This window comes from Lepidothrix coronata, unplaced genomic scaffold, assembly GCF_001604755.1.
Source record: "Lepidothrix coronata isolate B3197 unplaced genomic scaffold, Lepidothrix_coronata-1.0 Scaffold213, whole genome shotgun sequence".
Taxonomy (NCBI): domain Eukaryota; kingdom Metazoa; phylum Chordata; class Aves; order Passeriformes; family Pipridae; genus Lepidothrix; species Lepidothrix coronata.
Window position 1 is genome coordinate 1,134,184 of NW_016690393.1, and position 19,668 is coordinate 1,153,851.

Genomic DNA, 19,668 nt, shown 5'->3' on the forward strand with positions numbered 1-19,668 from the left:
TCCCAGGCTGGACAAGGCCGGAGCTGGTGCTCCAGAGGCAGGACTGTGAGCTCATGGAATTGGCTTTACACACGCTGGAGAGGTAGGAGTGAGCGTGGAGGGTTGTTTCCTGGTGAAGACTCAAGACTTTGCATGCACAGACATCACATCAGTCACTTGCACGTGGAAGAAAAGGAGGTTTTTATGGCTCGTTTTAGGGCCAGGTAGGGAGGAGTGAGAGCTCGTGGTCCCTTTGCACACTGGCTGTGAGGGAAAGGGAGCTGGGTTGTTCCAGCTGCTCTCCCCGCCCTGGCTCTCCATGCAGAAAGGAGCCCGCAGCGTGAGGATCAGCATCTTTCCAGGCACGGCTGGGAAACACGCTCGGGAAACACATCGTTCGTTCCCTTCACAGCATCGTCTCCAGCTCTTTGGCGAGGTTGGGGTGGCACTGAGTCAGGTCCGTCAGATCCACCGTGTTCTCCCCCCGGGTTTTCTGGTTCATCTCCTGGGCGGGGCAGTGCGGGAGGTGATGGGAGGCGCAGGAGCTGGGGATGTACCCCGGCAGGCTGGGGTGGGCCGGGAGCAGCAGCCCCCGCCGGTTCCCCCCTGGCCCCGCCCGGCCGGTGCCGCAGCCCCGGGGGCCGTGGGAGGCCGGCCCGGCACAGCAGCAGCTCCCGGCGCGACCCTTCTGCCCCAAATCCAGCGCCAGGAGCCTCCGAAGATGGGCTTTCTTGATCTCTGCCTGTACCTGGGGGAGAGGTGTGAGAGGGCTGCTGTGCCCAGACACAGCGGAACTGCCTTTCCCTTCTCCCTTCCCTTCCTTTCCCTTCCCCCTTCCCATTCCCTCCCCTCTTCTCCATACCCTTCCTTCCCTTTCTCCTTTCCCTTCTCTCTCCTCCCTTCCCTTACTTTCCCCTCCCTGTTTCCTCCCTTCCCCTTCCCCCTCCCGTCTTCCCTTTCCATCCCTCTTCTCCCTTCCTTCTCCTTTCCCTTCCTCTTCTCCTTCCTCTTTTCCTTCCCCTTCCCCTCCCTTCCCTCCAAATCCCACTGAGAGGGGATGGATCCAGGTTTTTTGGTGGTTATCCCATCCCAGGGCTGTGTGTTAATGTCCCCAGCCCTGAAGGGGCTGGAACAGGGAGCTCGCTGCTCACGCTCTCACTCACCTCCCCGTTGCAAAAGCAGTAGATAAAAGCCACAAAGAAGCCCTGCCAAGAGACCCAGAGAGGTGGAGTTTGAGGCCTGAGCCAGGATGTTCTCCCTGAGCCTCCCTGGAGGAGCCTCACTCGGTGCTTGGGACAGGCAACACACCTGAGAGGAGTTAAAGAGCATCTCATAATGCATCTGGATCTGCCACAGGACCCCGGAGACCTCGGTGTAGGGCATGGCCATGAACACCACGTAGTGGACTCCAAAAAGTGGCATCAGCACCAGCGTGGACTTGAGCAGCTTCCTGAGAGGAGCAAACCTGGAGCTGGGACCTGCTGGACAGCCCGTGTCCAGCTCGGAGATGGGAGCAGGCAGAGCCTGAGCTCCTGAGCCCTCTTTGAATCCGGCTGAGCTGCCAGAGGCACCGGCTGCCATCGTCCTGCCGCCCTCCCTCCCTCCTCCAGCCCTTCCCACACCTCTGCTCCTCATTCACAACCCTCTGGGAGCTGTTCAGGCTGAACAGGCAGGACAGGAGCCAGGCTGGACTGGGGAGGCTTTGTTGCTGCCAGCACTTGCCTGTACTGCTGCCGGGGGTCCAGCTTGCCCGTGGTGGTCTCCCAGAGCTTGGAGGCCAGAACCCGGACGATGTTGAGGAAGAGGAAGAAGTTCACCTGCCAACAGACACCCTGTTGGGTGCTGCCCACAGTGACCTTGGGTGTGCCCGAGCAGCCCCCCATGACACAGACAGGCAGTTCTGGGTGAGGAGCAGGCAGGGACAGGGGGGTGATGCCACGGCCAGGGCAGGGAGGGACCAGTGCCCCTGGATCCCTGTGGGTGCTGAGAACACAACCCCAGTGACCACAAGCAAAGGAGCTCTGGGTTGATACCCTTCCCCCAAAAGGGACTGGGAGATTCAACCACAGGATTCAAGCACTGGAAGGGGCTGCCCAGGGAGGTGGTGGATTCCCCAACCCTGGAGGTGTCTAGGGAATGACTGGACATGACATTCAGTGCTCTGGGCTGGGTGACAAGGTGGAGATCACTCAAAGGTTGGACTCAGAGGTCATAGAATCATATTTCTATGATTCCATGATTCTTACCACGATGGCAGCCAAGATGGGGACCTGATAAATCCACTTCATGTTCCCTGCACTGAGGTCCCAGCACCTGAGAAGACCAGTAAAGAAACACCTTGGAGAAACATGACATCCCTGGTCAGGAGAATTGCTGGCTGATGGCTCCCTTTTCCCCCAGCCAACACCCACCTCATCCCAAATTCCTGCTGAACACTTGGTGGCCTTTGTCCTTTTAAAATGCCTCACTCCAGAACGTGCCCTTTAACATTTGTCTTTGCACTGATCAGTTTATGGTGCAAACCTGCATCCACCATCCCCCCTAAACACAGAGCAAAACACCATCACTCTGCATTACTGACAGTGTCAGGAACAAGCCTTGAACACATGTTGCCTCCTCTTGTTCTCTTCTGGAAAATTTTCATTTCCAAAAGCTCTGGTGCCCACAGATACTTTGCTGGCACCAGCAACCCCCCCTTTCCCTCCCCAGGGATCGCTGGAGAAGGTGGGTGTCACGTACTCTGTGTCTGCCAGCGAGGCCCTGACGCTGGCCCAGATGGACACAAACACGGCAGGGAGACCTGGAGGGGCAGAACCAGAGCGAGGAGCAGGGATGAAGCATCACATTTGCAGACCAAACCAGTTCCTGCCTCCCACTGCCCTTCTCCAATGCCACAGCTCCCAGCTGCTCTCAGGGAGCACAGCTGGGCTTGGGCTCTGTGCTCACCCCAGCCGATGATGATGAGCACCCACAGGTAGCTCTTGTTGGAGAGGAAGGCCATGAAGATCAGGCTGTGCAGGTAGAGACCTTCCACCAGGATCCAGTAGTGGTTGGTGGCCAGAAAATAGAGGAAGAGAGTCACCACCACCTTGCAGCCAACCTGTGAACACGGTCAGAGAGGTGCCCGTGTCAGGCTGGTCCCCAAAAGCAAAACCTGGTGGCTTTTGCTTTCTGACCAGCAAAACTCAGCTGTGCCCCATGTTCCTCTTGCAGGGACCTGCATCTACCCTGGGATATTCCAATATCTCCCATAGCACAGGTATTCCCTGTCCCAGGACACAAACTGCAGACCAACGTCCTCAGTGGCTCTGACCCTCACTGTGGCACCAGGATGAGGAGGAGCCGGGCAGACCCAGAGGTGGCCCTTCATCCCCTCCCCCTGAGCAGCACAGCCCTGGTCTGGGAGGGTCCCAAGCACATCCCTTGTACCAGGGCTCCTAAATCCCCCTTTCCCTCCATCCTGCCTCCAGTCCCAGTGCACCACTTGCCAGGTGGCTCCGTTGTCCCTGCGAGGGTCCCATTCCAGCCTTGAAGTCGTCCTCCCTCATCCTGTCGCTCTCGCTGGCCAGGGGGCCTGAGTAGAGCACCATGTCCTTCACGAAGATGCTGACGGCCCGGCAGATGAAGGAGGTGAAGAGGTGGACGTGGATGTAATTCCGTGTGCAGTGCAGGCGCCTGCGGAGAAGGGATGTGACACCAGCCCGGCCCCGGCTGCCCAACAAACTCCTCACACCTGGGCTCAGGCAATGGGGGGTCCCAGAGATGGGCACCGGGGTGTCAACCCTCCCGTGGGCACAGGAACCACATGTGGGGGCAAGTGGGGTGTCCACTCCTTCCAAGAGCAGGGCGGAGCAGATGGAGCTGGTCATGCCAGGGGTGTTTTGATGCCTGTGCTGGGCCTGGGGTCAGTTCCCATTCCCTCGGGGCTGCCCCCCCTCAGGGGCTGGGGGTGTGGGCAGTGGGAGGAGGAGGGTTCTCCCCACACAGGGCTGGGGCTTTGGCCTGTCCTTACTTGAAGTAGGAGAGGATGCAGACGGCGACGATGAGGGAGGCCAGGGAGATGGAGTAGCCCACCGTGTACATCAGGTGCAGGCGGTCAAACACCTCCTGCGAGAGAAGGGCTGAGCTCCACGACCCCTCCACAGCCAGGACCCCCCACCCCCGGGCTGAGAGCACAGGGGGAGTGGGGCTGGTTTGGGGAGTGGAGCAGGAAGAGCCCCCTGCTCCCAGCAATTCCCCTGGCCTTTGGTGCAGGCTTGGTCTCCTTCCCAACCCCTTTCCCAGCACCCTTGGCAGGCAAGGTCACCTTCTCGCGGCTCCGGCCCTCGGAGGAGAAGAGCAGAGCACACTCAGTGTAGTTGGCCCAGGTCTTGTTGATGCTGAGGGCCATGGCCCAGGTCCCGTAGGCACTGCAGTACCTGTAGGCATGACCTGGGGACAGCAAAGGGCACTGTGACAGCAGAAGGGCCCGTGGGATGCCCCAACATGTCCCTGCTCCGTGGACTGTCACCGAGGTGAGGTCACTCCCTGCCCAGGTACAAGCACTCACCTTTGTGGTTGAAGTCATAGATGTAGTCGGGGCAGGGCACCGACACCTCCTGGCTGGGGGAGCCCCTTGGCCAGCAGATGATCCCGTCCCACTCCGGAGGGCAGCTGGTGTCTGGCCAAAGGGCAAAGACACATCTCACATCTCCCCTCGGGGCCTCAGCGCAACCTCCGCCTTCCCCAGGGCGTGTGCTGGGCCAGGGAGAGGAAAACACTGCCACACGTCCCCCCTGGGCTGCAGAGCTGGGGGAGTGTGTGGGAGCCAGGGAGGGAGACACATCCCACCCCACCCCATCCCATCCCATCCCATCCCATCCCATCCCATCCCATCCCATCCCATCCCATCCCACCCCATCCCATCCCATCCCATCCCATCCCATCCCATCCCCCCTCTTCCAGGGGGGCCAAGACCCCTCCTCAGCTCCCTTTGCTGTTGTACCTGGGGCTGTCTGGAAAACGCTGCAGCCAGCGCTGGCTCATCAGGGTGATGCCTTGATTAGCACCTAATTGCACCCAGAGCAGCCAGGAGCTCCACAAGCCCTCAGGAGCCACATGTCCCTGGCCCCATCCCGTTGTGGGGACAGCATTTCCCATGGTGTAACCCACTCCACTGGGGCTGGCTGACCACGCACAGGGGAGGGACAATACCTCTGATCTTCTCCAGCTGGGCCTTTATGTCCCTCTGACACTTCTCCTTGGCTTCCACCAGGAGATAGATCTGCTCTTCTTTTGTGAGAACATCATCAGGGTCGACCTGCCCGAACAAACCGAAGTGACCCTTGGGCTCAGGCCACGCTCTCCCAACGCTCTCCAGCAGAGTCAGGTTGGGGTGGCTTTGGGTAGATTCAACAACACAGGGAAGAAAAAAGCTCTTCCTGCCTTCCTGCTCTCATTTTTCCCTCTTCCAAGGCTGAGGGTGATCCCAAGTCCCCTCCTACCCTGTTTATGGTCCATGTCCATGTTTCATCACCATGTCAGGCTCCTGCCCGCCCTATCACTCCCCCACCAGTGGTGCTGGGTGTCCCTCTTTCCCACGCTGAGCTCTCCAGGCCAGCTCTGGCAGCCTCTGGATAAAGTGCTCAGCAAGCAAGTGGGTGTCCAGTGCCTGGAGCTGGGTGGGGCAGACGGTGCAGCCTGGGACACCTTCAGCCTCCTGGTCACACCACATGTGCAAACGTCTTTTGGGATGTTCTGGGCTGAGCTGCTGCAAGGAATTTGGAGCTGGGATGAGGAAACAGTTTTGGAAGTGAAAAGGAGCCAGAATGCAGGGGGTTTGCTCTTCCCAGACTGTCCACAGTCCATGGGAACACGGCCAGCTCCAGACCCAGAGAGGACTCCCATCCACATTCCTCCCAGACCCAGCATCTGGGTGGGTGGGTGGGTGGGTGGGAGACTCGTTAGGGATGTAGGGCACTAGTGGGGGTCCTGGGGGTGCCCCAGCAGGGTGAGGGCCTGGCTTTGGGAGTCACTCTGGGTGTGCCCAGCTCTGCCCTGGCCTCATCCCCCCAACCTCGCCCGCGCTGACCGTAAACCGCCCGCTCCGAGGCGCTGAACCCTGCCCTGGATGCAGCCAAGAAATGGAAAAGCCATCACGCCACAGTGCCTCCATGGCTGCTGGAAAAGCTTTTAGCAGGAGTGGAGATGCTCTGCCCGCCCCGCCCGGCTCCTGCCCGGCAGCTCTGCGGAGCGGGACGTGCGGCCGGGAGCGCACACGGCCCCGACGGGGGAGGGCGGCACAATCAGCCACCTTTAAAGCCGGGAGAGGGACCCGAGCAGCCCACGGGGCCACGCGGACTTACCAGAGCCCACGCAGAGCTCAGGAGGCAGCAGCAGAGGAGAGCCACCGTGACACCTCCCACGGGGACGGATGCCTCCATGGTGCCACTGTGTCACTCGACGGGGACCTCAGGGACCTGAATCGCTGCCAGCCCGAGGCCGTGGGTGATGGAGAGGGCTGGTGTGTTCAGCAGGGCAGAGCATCTTCTGGGAGCACCTTCCTGGCCCTGCCGAGGTGAGGTGGCAGCGGGGGCACAGCCCGTCCCCGGGAGCTCAGGGCCGGGGGAGCCCCGGGGCGAGCCCCCTGTCCCGGTGGGCACTGCCCCGGCAGCACTATCGGGATCTGCTCGCAGGCTCTCCAGGCAGGGGGGGTTTCTCCCCCCACAATGCTTGATCCTATTCCCTCTCCGTGTCTCGCCAGCTTTAAGCAGCTCCTGGAGCGTGTGCAAACAATTCCCGTTCGGATGGGGACGGCGGAGGTTTATTGGCTTAGCCCTAGGTGCTAAAATCCTCTTCGTTCAAGGCAGATTCCTCTTCTCTTTTCAGAAACTTCTCTCACTGCCTGGTGGCTCATTTTTCAGCTGTCACAGCATCCTCCCGTTGCCCCCAGGCTCCTCAGTCCCCTCCAGCCCAAGAGTGGTCCCGAGGAGCCCAGGGAAGGTGGGGAATATCCCGAGGTGGCTGGAGGCAGGGAGGCAGAGGGTGCAAGCACGTGAGCAGCACCTTGAACTGATGCTCCTGAGAAGGGATGTCTTCCAGGCAGACGCCAGTTTAACCCTTTTCCTTCTCTGGGGCTCGGGGTGTGTTTTGGGGAGATGTGCTGGGATCAGTCCTGCTCCCCCAGCCCCTGCTGTGACCTCACTGCTCGGGGCTCCTGCAGAGAGGGGCTGGAGGCTCCATCAGCTGGGCAGGGACACGGAGCAGCCGCCTGGATGGGGTCCCACCCAGCCGGGGGGTCCTTGGGCCTCGTGTCAGAGCTGGTCCCACTGCAGCTGACACCGTCCCTGTCACAGCCATCCCTTGTCACCTGCACCCCCCAGGGAGGCCCAGGGCTGTCCCCTGTCTGTTGGGATCATGCTGATTCCCATCTTGCTCCCAGCACCCCACCAGTTCCAACACCTTGTGTCCCCCCAGCAGCCCAAATGTCCCCCCGGGGAATGGGGCACCGAGAGGGGAGTCCTTGTTCCCTGGGCAGGTCATCCTTGGTGGGATGAGGCTGAAATTCAACAGCCCGGTGTCAAATCCCAGGAGGAGCAGCTCCCAGCCTGGGCCTCTCCCTTGGCCCGTGTAATCCATGTCCAGGCACAGCTCTGGCTGCCTCTGCCAGTGCCACAATCCCACACGGAGCAGCAGAGCCCCCGGAGCCTCCCTCGGGGTTTTCCTGGTCCCAACCACGAGCCCCTTTGGCTGTGTGGAGGAGGGTCAGGGTCCTGCTGGGCTCCCGTGGCAAGGGAAGGAGCATCAGCAGCTGAGGGGGCACTGAAAATCCGAATAACAGGGCACAGGAGGGGCTGCTTCTCCCGCCGATCGATTTAGACAGGAAAACAAGCCCTGCCGTGGCCATCAGCTGACAACCAAGGAGGGATTAGGGGCATCTTCGGCAGCTGCCCGGCCCCCCAGCCCAATTTAGCCACCCGGCGTGGGTGTGACACAGCCCAGGGCACTGCTCTGCCGAGCGGCACCGCCGGGGATCCTCAGGATGCTGCTCGGCCGCGGAGGGCAGGGGAGGGATGAACAGCTGAACTGCGGGATTAACGTTTTCTGAAGGCTCTGCTGGGTCTCATTTCTGACCCAGAAGCTGCCGAGGAGTGAGGATGGAGTTAAGGTGAGGTTATTTTGGAGTCGGATGGATGCTGAGGGGGAGGCAGCTCAGGGGCAATTTGATTCCCTTGATTTCCCAGGCGAAACCCGACCCAGGCTCCGAGTTCACACTTAGCAAAACAGGTTGGGGTTTTTTTGCTAAATGACTTGTTATATTCTAGAGAGCTCTGGAAAGCAATGATTGCAAATGACACCCATCCAGCCCCATCATCCAGCCCCCTCAGCTCCCCATTCCACGACAGCACTCAGGAAGTGACAGCACGCAGCAAATTCCCAGGAGTTTGTGGCTGCTCCCTCCTCCTGAGTGACCCCCCCAACCCGGCTGGTGATGGCTCAGCCTCTGACTTTAGCAAGGAAGAGACTGGGGGGTTCTGAGCACAGGGCTGAGCTGGTGACACCCCCATTCCCATCACTCCTGGCCCTGTGGCAGCTCCTGAACAGCCTGGTCATGCTAAGACTGAGCCACTAAAACTACAAATATGATGGCATTTTCTATGTCTATGTATAAACAACACTTAAATACACACATATAGAATATGTTTATATATATTTATGTAAAAATATCATGGCTCAGGCTCCAGCCAGCACTGAGACCTCGTAGCTCTGGCACCAGGACTAACAACTTCCCACAGGACTCTGTTCCACCCAAAGGCTTCCAACCATCCCTGAGCCCAACTTAAGCTGGAGAGATGAGGCTGTGCAGCACCTCCACAGTGCAGAAGACACTCTCATCTGTTGTAAATAATTTTTTTGTCCATTTGCTTCTGTTACCAGAACACCAGTTCTTGGATCCCAGTGCAAATTTGGGATGGGTTTTCACAGAATATCCTGAGTTGGAAGGGACCCACAAACATCCTCTAGTCAAACTCCTGGCCCTGCACAGGACACCTGAACAATCCCACCATGTGCCTGAGAGCATTTTCCTCCTCCTGTGCCCTGGTACAACCTGGCTACGTTTAAGTTGATGGTTTAGGATGTCTCAGTGTAACCCTGGAGCCCCGTTTCCTGGGATGCTGAACCTTGATGAGTTCTGCCTATTCCATGGGTCTTCATACAGTTGGGAGAGGAGGGTGAGAGCAGGAATGTCTCCCATTGGAGCCTGCCCAGTGACTGGAGGGGAGCCAAAAGGAGATCCCATCTGCCCTGCAGGTTTTGGGGATGCTCAGGATGGGGGGTGCAGGGCTGGGAAAGACCCCGAGCTGGTGAATTCAGTGCTGGCTTTGGCCATCATTTGCATTACCCCACTAACCACCCCGAGGGAGGTGAGCACCGACAGCGACAGCGTGGCCTTTTCCAGGGCACAATCCAGCCCCCGAGGCCAGGGGGATCATTCAGAGAGGTTTTGAGCTCCTTTGAAGGAGCAGTTCATAAACCCTGGGCTTAGAAGGGCTCTGCAGCCCCGGCCCTCGCAGTCCTGCCTGGAGACAGGCGCTCTCCCCGCGGGTATCACAGCAGGTTTATCAGCCATCATTTGCTGTTTCCTTGCCAGGCCCCCGTGGCCGTTCGAGTTTAGGTTTTCAGTGGTCATTAGCAAGCAGCCCCCATGCAGCCCACCCGGTGCAGGTGCTGGAGGGGGACGTGTCCCCCCTGATGCAGCTGGGGGGGCGGCCGGTGGCTCCTCGGAGCCAGGAGGAGATGACAATGGGCAATTGTCAAATTGGGGCCCCTCTCGTTTGAGTTTTCTTCCTTTTATAGTAAGTAGCAGTTGCTCCAGCAGCTGGCCTGCCCCTCCGGGGTGAGGACTGGGCTCCGTATATAAGGGAAGGAGCAGCCTTTGCCTTTCATCCCTCCGTTCCCTTCCCTCGCTGGGCGGCAGGAGTCCCCCTGCACCTCCGCAAATCCCGGCGATGCCGCTCAAGAAACCCGACCCCAAGAAGGAATCGGCCAAAGCAGGCTCGGAGCGGGAGCCTGCCTTCGATCCCAAGAGCGTGAAGGTGAGTGAGGAAGGAAGACGTCACCGTCTTCCTCCATGCCCGTCATCCGCCAGGCACGGGCGATGCAAAGCGCCGCACAAAAGGCGTCAGCCAGGCTGGGAGCCAGGCTTGGGAGGGGAAAACTGCCGGACCGTGCGGATGCAGCAGGCTGGGAGCGACGCTCTCCTCACCGGGGGGATGTTTTAGTCTTCCCCACCCAGCCCTGCACGGCGCTCACCGGAGGGACCCGCTGTGGATTTGCTGCTCCCAGAGCTCCGGCCGTGCAGCCAAACCCCCACAGCTCCTGCTGACACTCCGTGTCGGGGCCCCAGCAGCAATAAAAACCTTCTCTGCCACCCACCATCTCCATCCTAAAGTTGCCTGTGTTGCTTCCTCCACATAAGAGCCTCTTTTATCCCAGTCTCCACAACGGGAGCTTGCTGTCCCCGTGATTCCCCGGGACAGTCACATTTTTGAGCCGGAGCTGTGGCTGGAGAGTCATTAAGAGCAGGCTCAGCACGCTGAGGCTGTTTAATCACTTGAACTAGGGATCAGGCCTTAAAACAACATCCTTTCCACTCAAAATAGCCCTGACTGTGGTCTGAGCATCCCTCCTGCCTGCCCCCCCGCCCTGCTGCTGGCTGTGCTTTCCGCAGGGATCTCAGCTCAGCAGCAAGGGCTCCTGGGCATGGCATGGCTGGACACGGCACGGATACGGCTCCTGCCCCGAGCCCGGGGAGGGGGAGATCCAAAGAGACGGCAGAGCCCCTTCGTTCCCCCGGCAGTGACACCCCCCTCATGCCCAACTCTGTTCCCTTCTCTTCACAGATTGAATTCACAGCCGAGCAGATCGAAGGTAAGTGCCGAGCTCAGTTTCTCCCAGAGATGGCTTTAGAAATGGGGAATCCCTTTTCCAGGTAGTTTTTCACCACAGACATGAGAGCCAGGGCCCCACACATCAAATCCCCTGCTGGGGGAAAGCTCAGCAGGATCCAGAGCCTGGCAGGGAAAGGGTAATTTTCATTCACGGTGTGAGATGCAGCCTGGGTCAAAGTCAGGGGTTCTGGTGGGAGGAGCAGCCTCCGGAGATGCAGGGACAGCCCCAGAGAGGGGAGATCCCAATGGAAAAGGGGATGAGCAGGGATGTCCTGCAGCAGAGCCTGCTGCCGCGGGTGCAGGGATCCAGCAGGTCACCCAGCCAGCTCTGCACGGGTGACAAAACCTGCTCGAGCAGCTGAGCGACTCCTCCGAGGAGCCCGGCAGCCTCCAGCCCGCCTTGCTCGAGCTCACCCAGCGTTCAGAGGGCACCCACCCCACACGCGTCCCCCCCTTCCCTGCCCGCCAGGCAGGACTGGCTTCGGTGGGGTGGGAGATGGGGCGGGCACAGCCGGGGACATCCGAGCGCTTCCTCCCCGCAGAGTTCAGAGAAGCCTTCGGGCTGTTTGACCGGACGCCCGCGGGGACGATGCAGATCAGCTACGGGCAGTGCGGGGACGTGCTCCGGGCGCTCGGCCACAACCCCACCAACGCAGAGGTCCTGAAGGTGCTGGGCAAGCCCAAACCAGAAGGTGAGAGCAAACCGGGGACAGGGTGGGACAAGCAATCCCTGAGCTCCCTGGCTGCAAGTAGAGCATACGTTCCCTGTAGGAACAGCCCGGCAAGGTGAAGGAATTGGGAAGGAAATTATGCAGACGGGCTTCATTCCTGTGTATTCCTTCACTCCCCTTCCCCATACCACGGCTGACATAAGGGATAGGCGGTGCTCACCCAGGCGTGGTGGCTAATGATGCTTAGCAGACCTTATCCTGAACTGGTACCAACTGGTATAACCTGACCAGTCCCAGTGTGGCCACATAGCCCTGTTGAGAGGGGACCCACCTGCTGCTTTAATTTTGGGCTGATACCAGGGGTGTTTGTGCAGCCCCCTGATGTCAATACCTTATTCCTCATATGGATCTTCCAATTTCGAGTATAATAGAATAGTTCCATCTCCTCGTGGGCCTTCTCCCCTGTACTCTGATGGAAAAGAGCCCAGGAGGGTTAAGCAGGAGGCCCTCAGAGGCTGAGTTCAGCCTCAGAACCTGGTGCTTATAATGCCAAGGTTGTGAGTTTGATCCCTGTGTGGGCCATTCACACAAGAGTCGAACTCAATGATCCTCATGGCTTCCTTCCAACTCAGAACATCCCGTGACATAAATGTATCTCCGACCCCATCTCCTCCCCCCCGCCCTTCCAGAAATGAACACAAAGATGCTGGACTTCGAGACCTTCCTGCCCATCCTGCAGCACTTCACCCGCAACAGGGAGCAGGGCACCTTCGAGGACTTCGTGGAAGGGCTGCGCGTCTTCGACAAGGAGGGCAACGGGATGGTGATGGGGGCCGAGCTGCGCCACGTGCTGGTCACGCTGGGTACGGGCTGGCCCGGGAGGGTGTTGCCGTGGGATTTATGGTGCTGAAAAATCTCCCGGAGCAGTTGATTAGGGGTGAGATAAGAAAGGGTTTATTTTGCCAAGGCTAAAGATGTTACAGGACGCACGCCCCTGTGCCCAAGAGGTTACATTTTTATAATACCCTCCATCCAATCCCAGATGTGCCCACCCTGTGGCCTTCACTCTGGTCCGCCCCGGGTCCACCCCCTGAAAATGGGTCTGGGGTGCATTTCGGGACCCCCTGTTCATCCCATCTCCCTCAGAGCACAAAGGGTACATAGTTACCCAGTTTTTGACCGTGTTCTGTGGTTTAGGCCCTGATATGCTGTTCTGTCAACAATCTAGGCCTTGCCTTGACAAAAGACTAAACATTTCTATTGGATTCGGGAGTAGGACTGATAAAGGGAGCATAGAACGGGGTAAGAGGGTTAAGGAATGTGTAAACAAGGGTGCTACAGAGAAAGGGATGTAAGGGAGTGAGGGTTGCTGCTTTTAAAATCTACCTATAAAACTTACAAGGCTTACAAATATTAGAAAAAAAAAAAACCATTAGGGGCTCAAGGCAGCAGGGCAGCAGGGCAGGGCCACCCCCAGCTCTGCCTGGGCAAGTGGCTGGTCTGGTGTCACAGGGACCCTTCTCACCCTGCTGCTCGCAGGCTCTCGTAGGAGCCAATGGCTCCTGACTGTGGGGCCTTTCCCATCTTGTGCTGCAGCTTCGGGTGTGACCCAGGGGAGGTGGAGAGTCCAGAACACCCTCAGTTATCAGACAACATTTTTGCAGCTTGGTCCTCTCTCCACAATCTCCCACCTGTCTGTGGGCACACAGCTCCTCTCTAACCCCCTGTTCCTTTCCTCTGGTGGCTTTGGCTCTCTGGAATAAGGATGGGAAGGTTCTGGCAGGCTGAGAGTCCTTCCCCTCACCTCTCCATCCTCCCTTTCCAGGGGAGAAGATGACGGAAAGCGAAGTGGAGCAGCTCATGGCAGGGCAGGAAGATGCCAATGGCTGCATCAACTATGAAGGTGAGAGTGAGAGATTCCCATGGGGGCCATCTCAGGCACGGCTGTCTTGTCTTAGGATGAAAATTTCGGTTGGACTCAACGATCTTAGAAGTCTTTTCCAGCCTTAATGATTCCATGGTTCTATGACACTGCTGATCACTAGGAGGGAGGTGTGGACCACCCTCCAAAGCCCTTCCTAAAAGAGCACTGAGACAAGTCAGTTGGGGCGGGAGCAAGGCGGTTGTGCCAGTGATTTCCAGGAAAAGCAGCTGAAGACAGCATGTTTCCAAGGGTTTCGGGACTGTTTTATCCCTGGTTTTGGCACTGTTTTGTTGTAAGCTATCAAAAATAAACAAAGCCAGCATCTTTCACAGCAGAGGCTAATTGGGAACATTTGGAGACCTGGATCACTTGTGGCTCCAAGAGGGTGAAAATCTGGAATAGGGGGTGGTTAAATTTGGGAACCACTAAAATTGGAGAGCGTTGAGGAAGAGAGGGGACCCATTCCCCTTGGCCTCAGAAAACTGGGGATAACGGTACCAGCTCGTCTCCAAGGGTTGGGATCACTCTAACCAGGTTGGGGGTGGCATGCAAAAAGTGGGAACAGAAGAAGGAATATCAGTCCTGGCGTTCTGGGGTCTCCCAGCTGGGGGTCCCCCCTGCTGCCCCTCCACCCTCTCCCCCAGCTCACACCATCCTCTGACCTCTCACACTCCCATTTCTCCTCAGCTTTTGTCAAGCACATCATGTCTGGCTGAAAGGAAAAACTTCAGGTGAGTCCACGGGGTCTCCTGCTGCTTCCTCCAAAATTGGAAATCCTGCATGGAACAGCCAGGGGCAGAGGAACCAAACCCCAAACCTGCAGTGGATTAATGCCACGGGAACAATCCCGGCTCTGGAGGCACAAAAAGCTGTGCTGATGATGAGGAATCTCATTTGTTACTCCTGCCAGTTAGAATTTACTGGGACAGAATCACTCCCGTGCTGGTCAATCGTGGTCTGGGTGATTGTGTTGGAAGAGGTTGAGGGGAAAAAAAAGAGGAAAGAAAGAGGTTGGGGTGGTTTATGGTGCTAGATTTTCTAACCCACCAGGAGCTAAGGGGGTCATCAGCAACAGCCAGTGGGAATAAATATTTTAAGACCTGCAGCAGTGAATGACTCGATGTTAAGAAAATACCAAGTACTTAGAGAGGAAATTTCTGAACTGAGAAATATCAACGTTCCTACTAACATTAGAAAGAATATGGAAAATGTACCGTGGATGTTTGTGAAGCTTTTTTGTGTTCCTATAAGTCTGCCTGAGGAAAACAGAAGAAACAGGTTTCTTTTAGGGTGAATTATCCCTCTGAAATCTATTCAATTTAAAAGAAAATCCAAATTGCTGGCTCCCCTGCCAATTTCTTATGGTTTCTTATCTATTCACTTTCCTTAAACATTTCTCCTCCCCTCAGCTGTGTGAAGCAGCAGGGGGGAAAAAAAAAAAGAGACATAAAAATGACCTTCGGGTACTACTAAATACACAAATTACACATTTAAAAATCTCCCCCCCTTGTCTATTTAAACATCAGAAGATTTAAACAGACACAGACAGAAGTCTGATCTTTGAATGCTCAGCATCCTTTTTATTTTCTTTTTAATCCATTTCTCTCTGGTTCCTGCTCATCAGCTCAGCAACAGAGATGGTTGGGTGACAAACCCTGCCAGGAGGTTTAATTCTTCACCAAACTATTTGCACATAAAACTCTTTTTTAATGGTATGGAATGACAGCTATTGACATTTTGGGTTTATCTGGGAAGGAGCACTCTCACACAGACTCACTGCATTGAGCTCTCTCCTGCTTCTCTCCCAGGCTCTTGGGAATGTTTGAACCCACCTGAGCACCAGGAAGAGGGAGATTCCTCCATCCGTGTCCTTTCCATGGGATGTTCCATGTGAGCCATCACTCCTTGGTCTCCGTGTGTGTGCCTAAGCCTGGTATTAAATAAGACACTGGCAACTTGGTTTGAAACCTTAAGTTATTCTTTTGGGGTTTTCCCTGCGACGTTTGGCTCATTAAATGAATTCCTTCCTCCCCGACGTGGTTTGTCTGCTTTGGCTTCGGGCAGCTCATGGATGTGGTGGGTGGAGGAGACCCCTCGGTCCCCAGCAGCTCTCAGGAGTAACAGGATATTCCCATGGAGAGGGGGAAGAGGCAGGGAATGTGAGAGAAGAGTTCAGACATGGGGGGGAGGATCATCACCCCAAACTTGGCATGGGCCTGGCCACCTCTCGCTGCTGCAGACCTGGAGCAATGACAGCATGAGGGACATGTTGCATCAAACAGATGCCCTGTTTTTGGGAGGGTCTTCACCTCCTCTCTGCCCTTAAACCAGTCCTTTTTCAAACCTGTAGCCCTTGCAACCCCATGAGCATTCCCTCCAGGTCCCAGGTGAACAGCACCGTGGAGCAAAGAGGGACCTGCTTGGCCCTGTCCCTGTCACGGGAGAGACCTGCAGGTATCTCTCCTTCATCGACACACTGCCTGTCCCAGCCAGGAAAGGCCCTTAAAAACCCCAAAACATCAGATAAAACACCAAAAACATTCTTTCTTCTGCATCATGGACAGATCCAAAAGTTTAGTTTTAAAGGTTTCCTGGAAGTTGAGTCTTGATGAATCAGCAAGGGAGAAGGAAAATGGGGAAAGAACGGGTATTTCTGGGCCAGGTGCCACCTCCACCCTCCTGGCACAGGGTGACTGGTCCCTGGAGTGCAGGTGGTGACTTGCCTGGGATGGAGCCCAGCCAGGATGGGCTCCCTGGATGGCTCCTCTCTTCCAGGAGCCATCTGGGGGCTGTGTGATACAAGCTGGTGACTCTCTCCCTCTTCCTACCTGCAAAACAATCATCAGAGCGTCACCACAGGTGGTGAATAAATTCATGGCAGCACAACCCCTGGGAGCAGAAAACACTTTAATTTGTCCCTTTTCCCAGCGCCCTCCCTCTGGCTTTGCCTGGGAATGGAAGGCGTTTTGCTCCGACGGGGTTGACTTCAGCTGCCACTCGCTCGTTCCTGTGCAGTCACTGAGGAGCAGCTGCTTTCAATTCCCACTGTTTGATTCAACTGCTCATAAAAAGCAACATAAGCTGTTTATAGATGCAAGATTAGATTTGAGCTCCTCTCTGTGTTATTCCTACAGCTCCCATTAGGCAGGATCTGGGCACCTCGTGTCTTTAATGTGCTATCCAGTGTTTTAACCTCTTAAAGGACCGTGGTGACAGGGGGAGAAGGGACCCTGCTTGCTCTGGGGTCACGTTTGTCCTTGTCACCACTGTGGCATCAACTCCTGCAGAGGAACGTGCTGTGGTGGAGAGGAATGAGCAGGAGAAAGGCAGAGACTTTCCTGGACTCACAGAGGAAATCCACAGCAAGGACTGGGGGCTCTGGAGCTGCAATATCCCTGCTAGAGCCATGACATCCCTACTATAGCTGTGATATCCCTGCTAGAGCCATGACATCCCTACAATTGCTGTGATATCCCTACTATAGCTGTGATATCCCTACTATAGCTGTGATGTCCCTGCTAGAGCCATGACATCCCTACTATAGCTGTGATATCCCTACTATAGCTGTGATATCCCTACTATAGCTGTGATATCCCTGCTAGAGCTGTGACATCCCTGCTAGAGCCATGATATCCCTGCTAGAGCCATGACATCCCTACAATTGCTGTGATATCCCTGCTAGAGCCATGATATTCCTGCCCTGGCAAGCCAAAAGGCTGCACTCTCACTCCTCTATGCAGGGCACAGGCTCTGTATTTAAAACCTCCAGCTCCTGTGCTGACAGCAGTGACACTAAATTAAAACCAAAGTGAGACCTGCAAAGAGACAGACAGAAAGGGAGCAGTGGGAAACGACAGAACTACAGGAAAGTGTAGTTTTCCACGTGAAAAATCCAGCCCCTGAGGCACCCTCGGGGTAAGAGCCTGCTGTGCTTCGCTTTGGGCACCTGCTCTGCCTCTTTAGGATGAAGCAGAGCTGGTTTGTAGCAAAGCAGGTTGGATTGATGCACCTGAACAGGCACAGTATATATGTCTGTACCTCTCCAGCTATGTACCTCTGAATATGCCTCCATGCCTCCTCCCCTGGAAAAGCTGCTCCTCTCCTCCTCTGGAAAAGCTGAGGATTCCACAGAGTGAGTGGTTTTATCCCCCAGACATTTATAAAAACTTCTGTGGATGACAGTGAGTGATCCCACAGGCAGACCTGCACTGGAGGAGTCTCTGTAAATCCAGATCTCCAAAGACAACAGCAAACACTGACCTTTTACAGTTTGGATGCTTTACAGCATCCAGGGGACTGAGGAGAGGCAGAAGGAACCCCCACACTCAGGAGAGCCTGTATCTCCTCAGGCTGTGATAAGACAGACTCTCATACCAAAGAAGGTCTGGATGTCAGGAGTTCTGTGCCCTGTGGAATGGGAGACAGATGGAGCCAGCTTTCATCCCCAGGAGTTATCAGCAGTGCACAAAATCAGGAGGAGGACGATGAACACAAACTGTGCTCCTTGAAAGGCTCCTCAGGGCCCCAGGCCACGTACACACACATCACCATCATCATCATCACCAAAGGCCTCTGGGGAGGTGACACTTCACTGTCCTGTTGCTCACCCCCTCGTGTCTGGTGAAATGACTCGGGTCAAGCTGACACTGAGCCAGGTGTCCATCCCAGGGGAAAGCACTGCTCTGTGCCCCGTCTCCTTATTTGTCTCAGGTGGGGGACTGAAGAAAGCTTTGCCTGCTCACACCCTGAAAGCAAACACCTGCAGATTTGCTGCCGATAACAAACACAACTACACCTTTCAGAGACGGAGGGGAAAGAGGCAGGTTGAGCCCTCTCTGCTCCACACACAGATTTTATCCTCACGTAAAGATGCATCCCCTGCTCGTGTGTGTTCAGCTGCACATCTGGATCCGGCAGCTGAGTGCAAGTGCAAAGCACTGGGAAGAGCAGGACGGAGCACAGAGTCCGTGTGTAGGTGTGTGTAAGGGTGGTGTTGTGGCTGATTGTGTTTCAGGAAGCCCACAGAAGGATTTGGAGAAGGAAGGCCTCTGCTACTTGCAGGTGGCTTTTGGTAGGTCGGTATTTTTAATAACTTGAGGCTTAGCTGTGCATCTTTATCCCATTCTTTTGGGAAAGTTCTGTGTGCCAGGAGACATGGCACCTTCAAACCAAACTGTAATTGGCAAATCAACCCCTTTGTCCCCATACCTCAATCTGTGTGTTTTACTTCTGGATATGAGGGGCTGGAGCGTGTCCAGGGAAGGGAACGGGGCTGGGAAAGGGGCTGGAACAGCTGAGGGAGCTGGGGGGGCTCAGCCTGGAGAAAAGGAGGCTCAGGGGGGACCTTCTGGCTCTGCAACCCCCTGACAGGAGGGGGGAGCCGGGGGGGGTCGGGCTCTGCTCCCAGGGAACAAGGGACAGGAGGAGAGGGAACGGCCTCCAGCTGTGCCAGGGGAGGGTCAGGTTGGACAGCAGGAGGAATTTCTTCCTGGAAAGGGCTGTCAGGCACTGGAAGGGGCTGCCCAGGGAGTGGTGGAGTTCCCATCCCTGGAGGTGTCCAAGGAAGGACTGGACTTGGCACTGAGTGCTCTGGGCTGGGGGACAAGGTGGGCATCGGGCACAGGGTGGGCTCGATGATCTCAGAGGTCTTTTCCAACCTGAATGATTCCGTGATATCGTGGCTGAACCTCCCTCAGGACCCGTCAGAACAGGACCTGGGCAGTGCTGGCCCCAACCGTGGGAACGGGGACAGGGCCGGGCTGCCTCTGGACACGCCAGCGACGGCAGGAGGGAGCCCTGGGACCAGCACCGGGAGGGACGCGGGGTCTCCCCACAGACCCGGGGAACCCCAGAGCCCGTTTTGTGGCACAAAGTCCAAATTTCTACATCCCGTGGGCACAAAGGGGCCCTGAGGGACGAGCCCCAGGCCCTGCCGGAGCTCCACCGGCCCCTTCACGCTCGGCCATTTCCGTTACCCCTCGGCCATCTCCGCCGAGGCTCGGGCGGCTTCGCCCTGCGTCGGCCATCTTCGTCCAGACTCGGCCATCTCCGGCCCGGCTCGGCCATCTCCGCCACGGCAGCGCTGCCGAGCGCGGCTCTCCCAGCTGTTTTCCGTCGGCGCTCGGCTCTTTCCGCCCCCGCCTTCGGGTATTTCCGGCGGGTC

General features: G+C 56.7%; 2 protein-coding genes across 2 annotated transcripts; one reads left to right on the forward strand and one right to left on the reverse strand.

Annotated features, from left to right (window-relative positions):
- Positions 1 to 385: 385 nt before the first annotated feature.
- On the reverse strand, positions 386 to 6,401 carry LOC108506363 (parathyroid hormone/parathyroid hormone-related peptide receptor-like). The gene is made up of 13 exons (XM_017833297.1): positions 6,324 to 6,401; positions 5,173 to 5,278; positions 4,529 to 4,639; positions 4,286 to 4,410; positions 3,992 to 4,086; positions 3,468 to 3,654; positions 2,926 to 3,079; positions 2,719 to 2,779; positions 2,226 to 2,292; positions 1,702 to 1,796; positions 1,288 to 1,429; positions 1,143 to 1,184; positions 386 to 727 (listed from the first exon to the last, which is right to left on the reverse strand). Exons 1-13 carry the CDS (start codon positions 6,399 to 6,401, stop codon positions 386 to 388), a joined length of 1,605 nt encoding a protein of 534 aa, XP_017688786.1.
- Positions 6,402 to 9,878: 3,477 nt separating this feature from the next.
- Positions 9,879 to 15,685, forward strand: MYL4 (myosin light chain 4). Its single transcript, XM_017833329.1, has 7 exons — positions 9,879 to 10,055; positions 10,863 to 10,890; positions 11,453 to 11,602; positions 12,271 to 12,444; positions 13,407 to 13,484; positions 14,193 to 14,236; positions 15,314 to 15,685. Exons 1-6 carry the CDS (start codon positions 9,969 to 9,971, stop codon positions 14,219 to 14,221), a joined length of 546 nt encoding a protein of 181 aa, XP_017688818.1. The 5' UTR covers positions 9,879 to 9,968; the 3' UTR covers positions 14,222 to 14,236; positions 15,314 to 15,685.
- Positions 15,686 to 19,668: the final 3,983 nt, after the last annotated feature.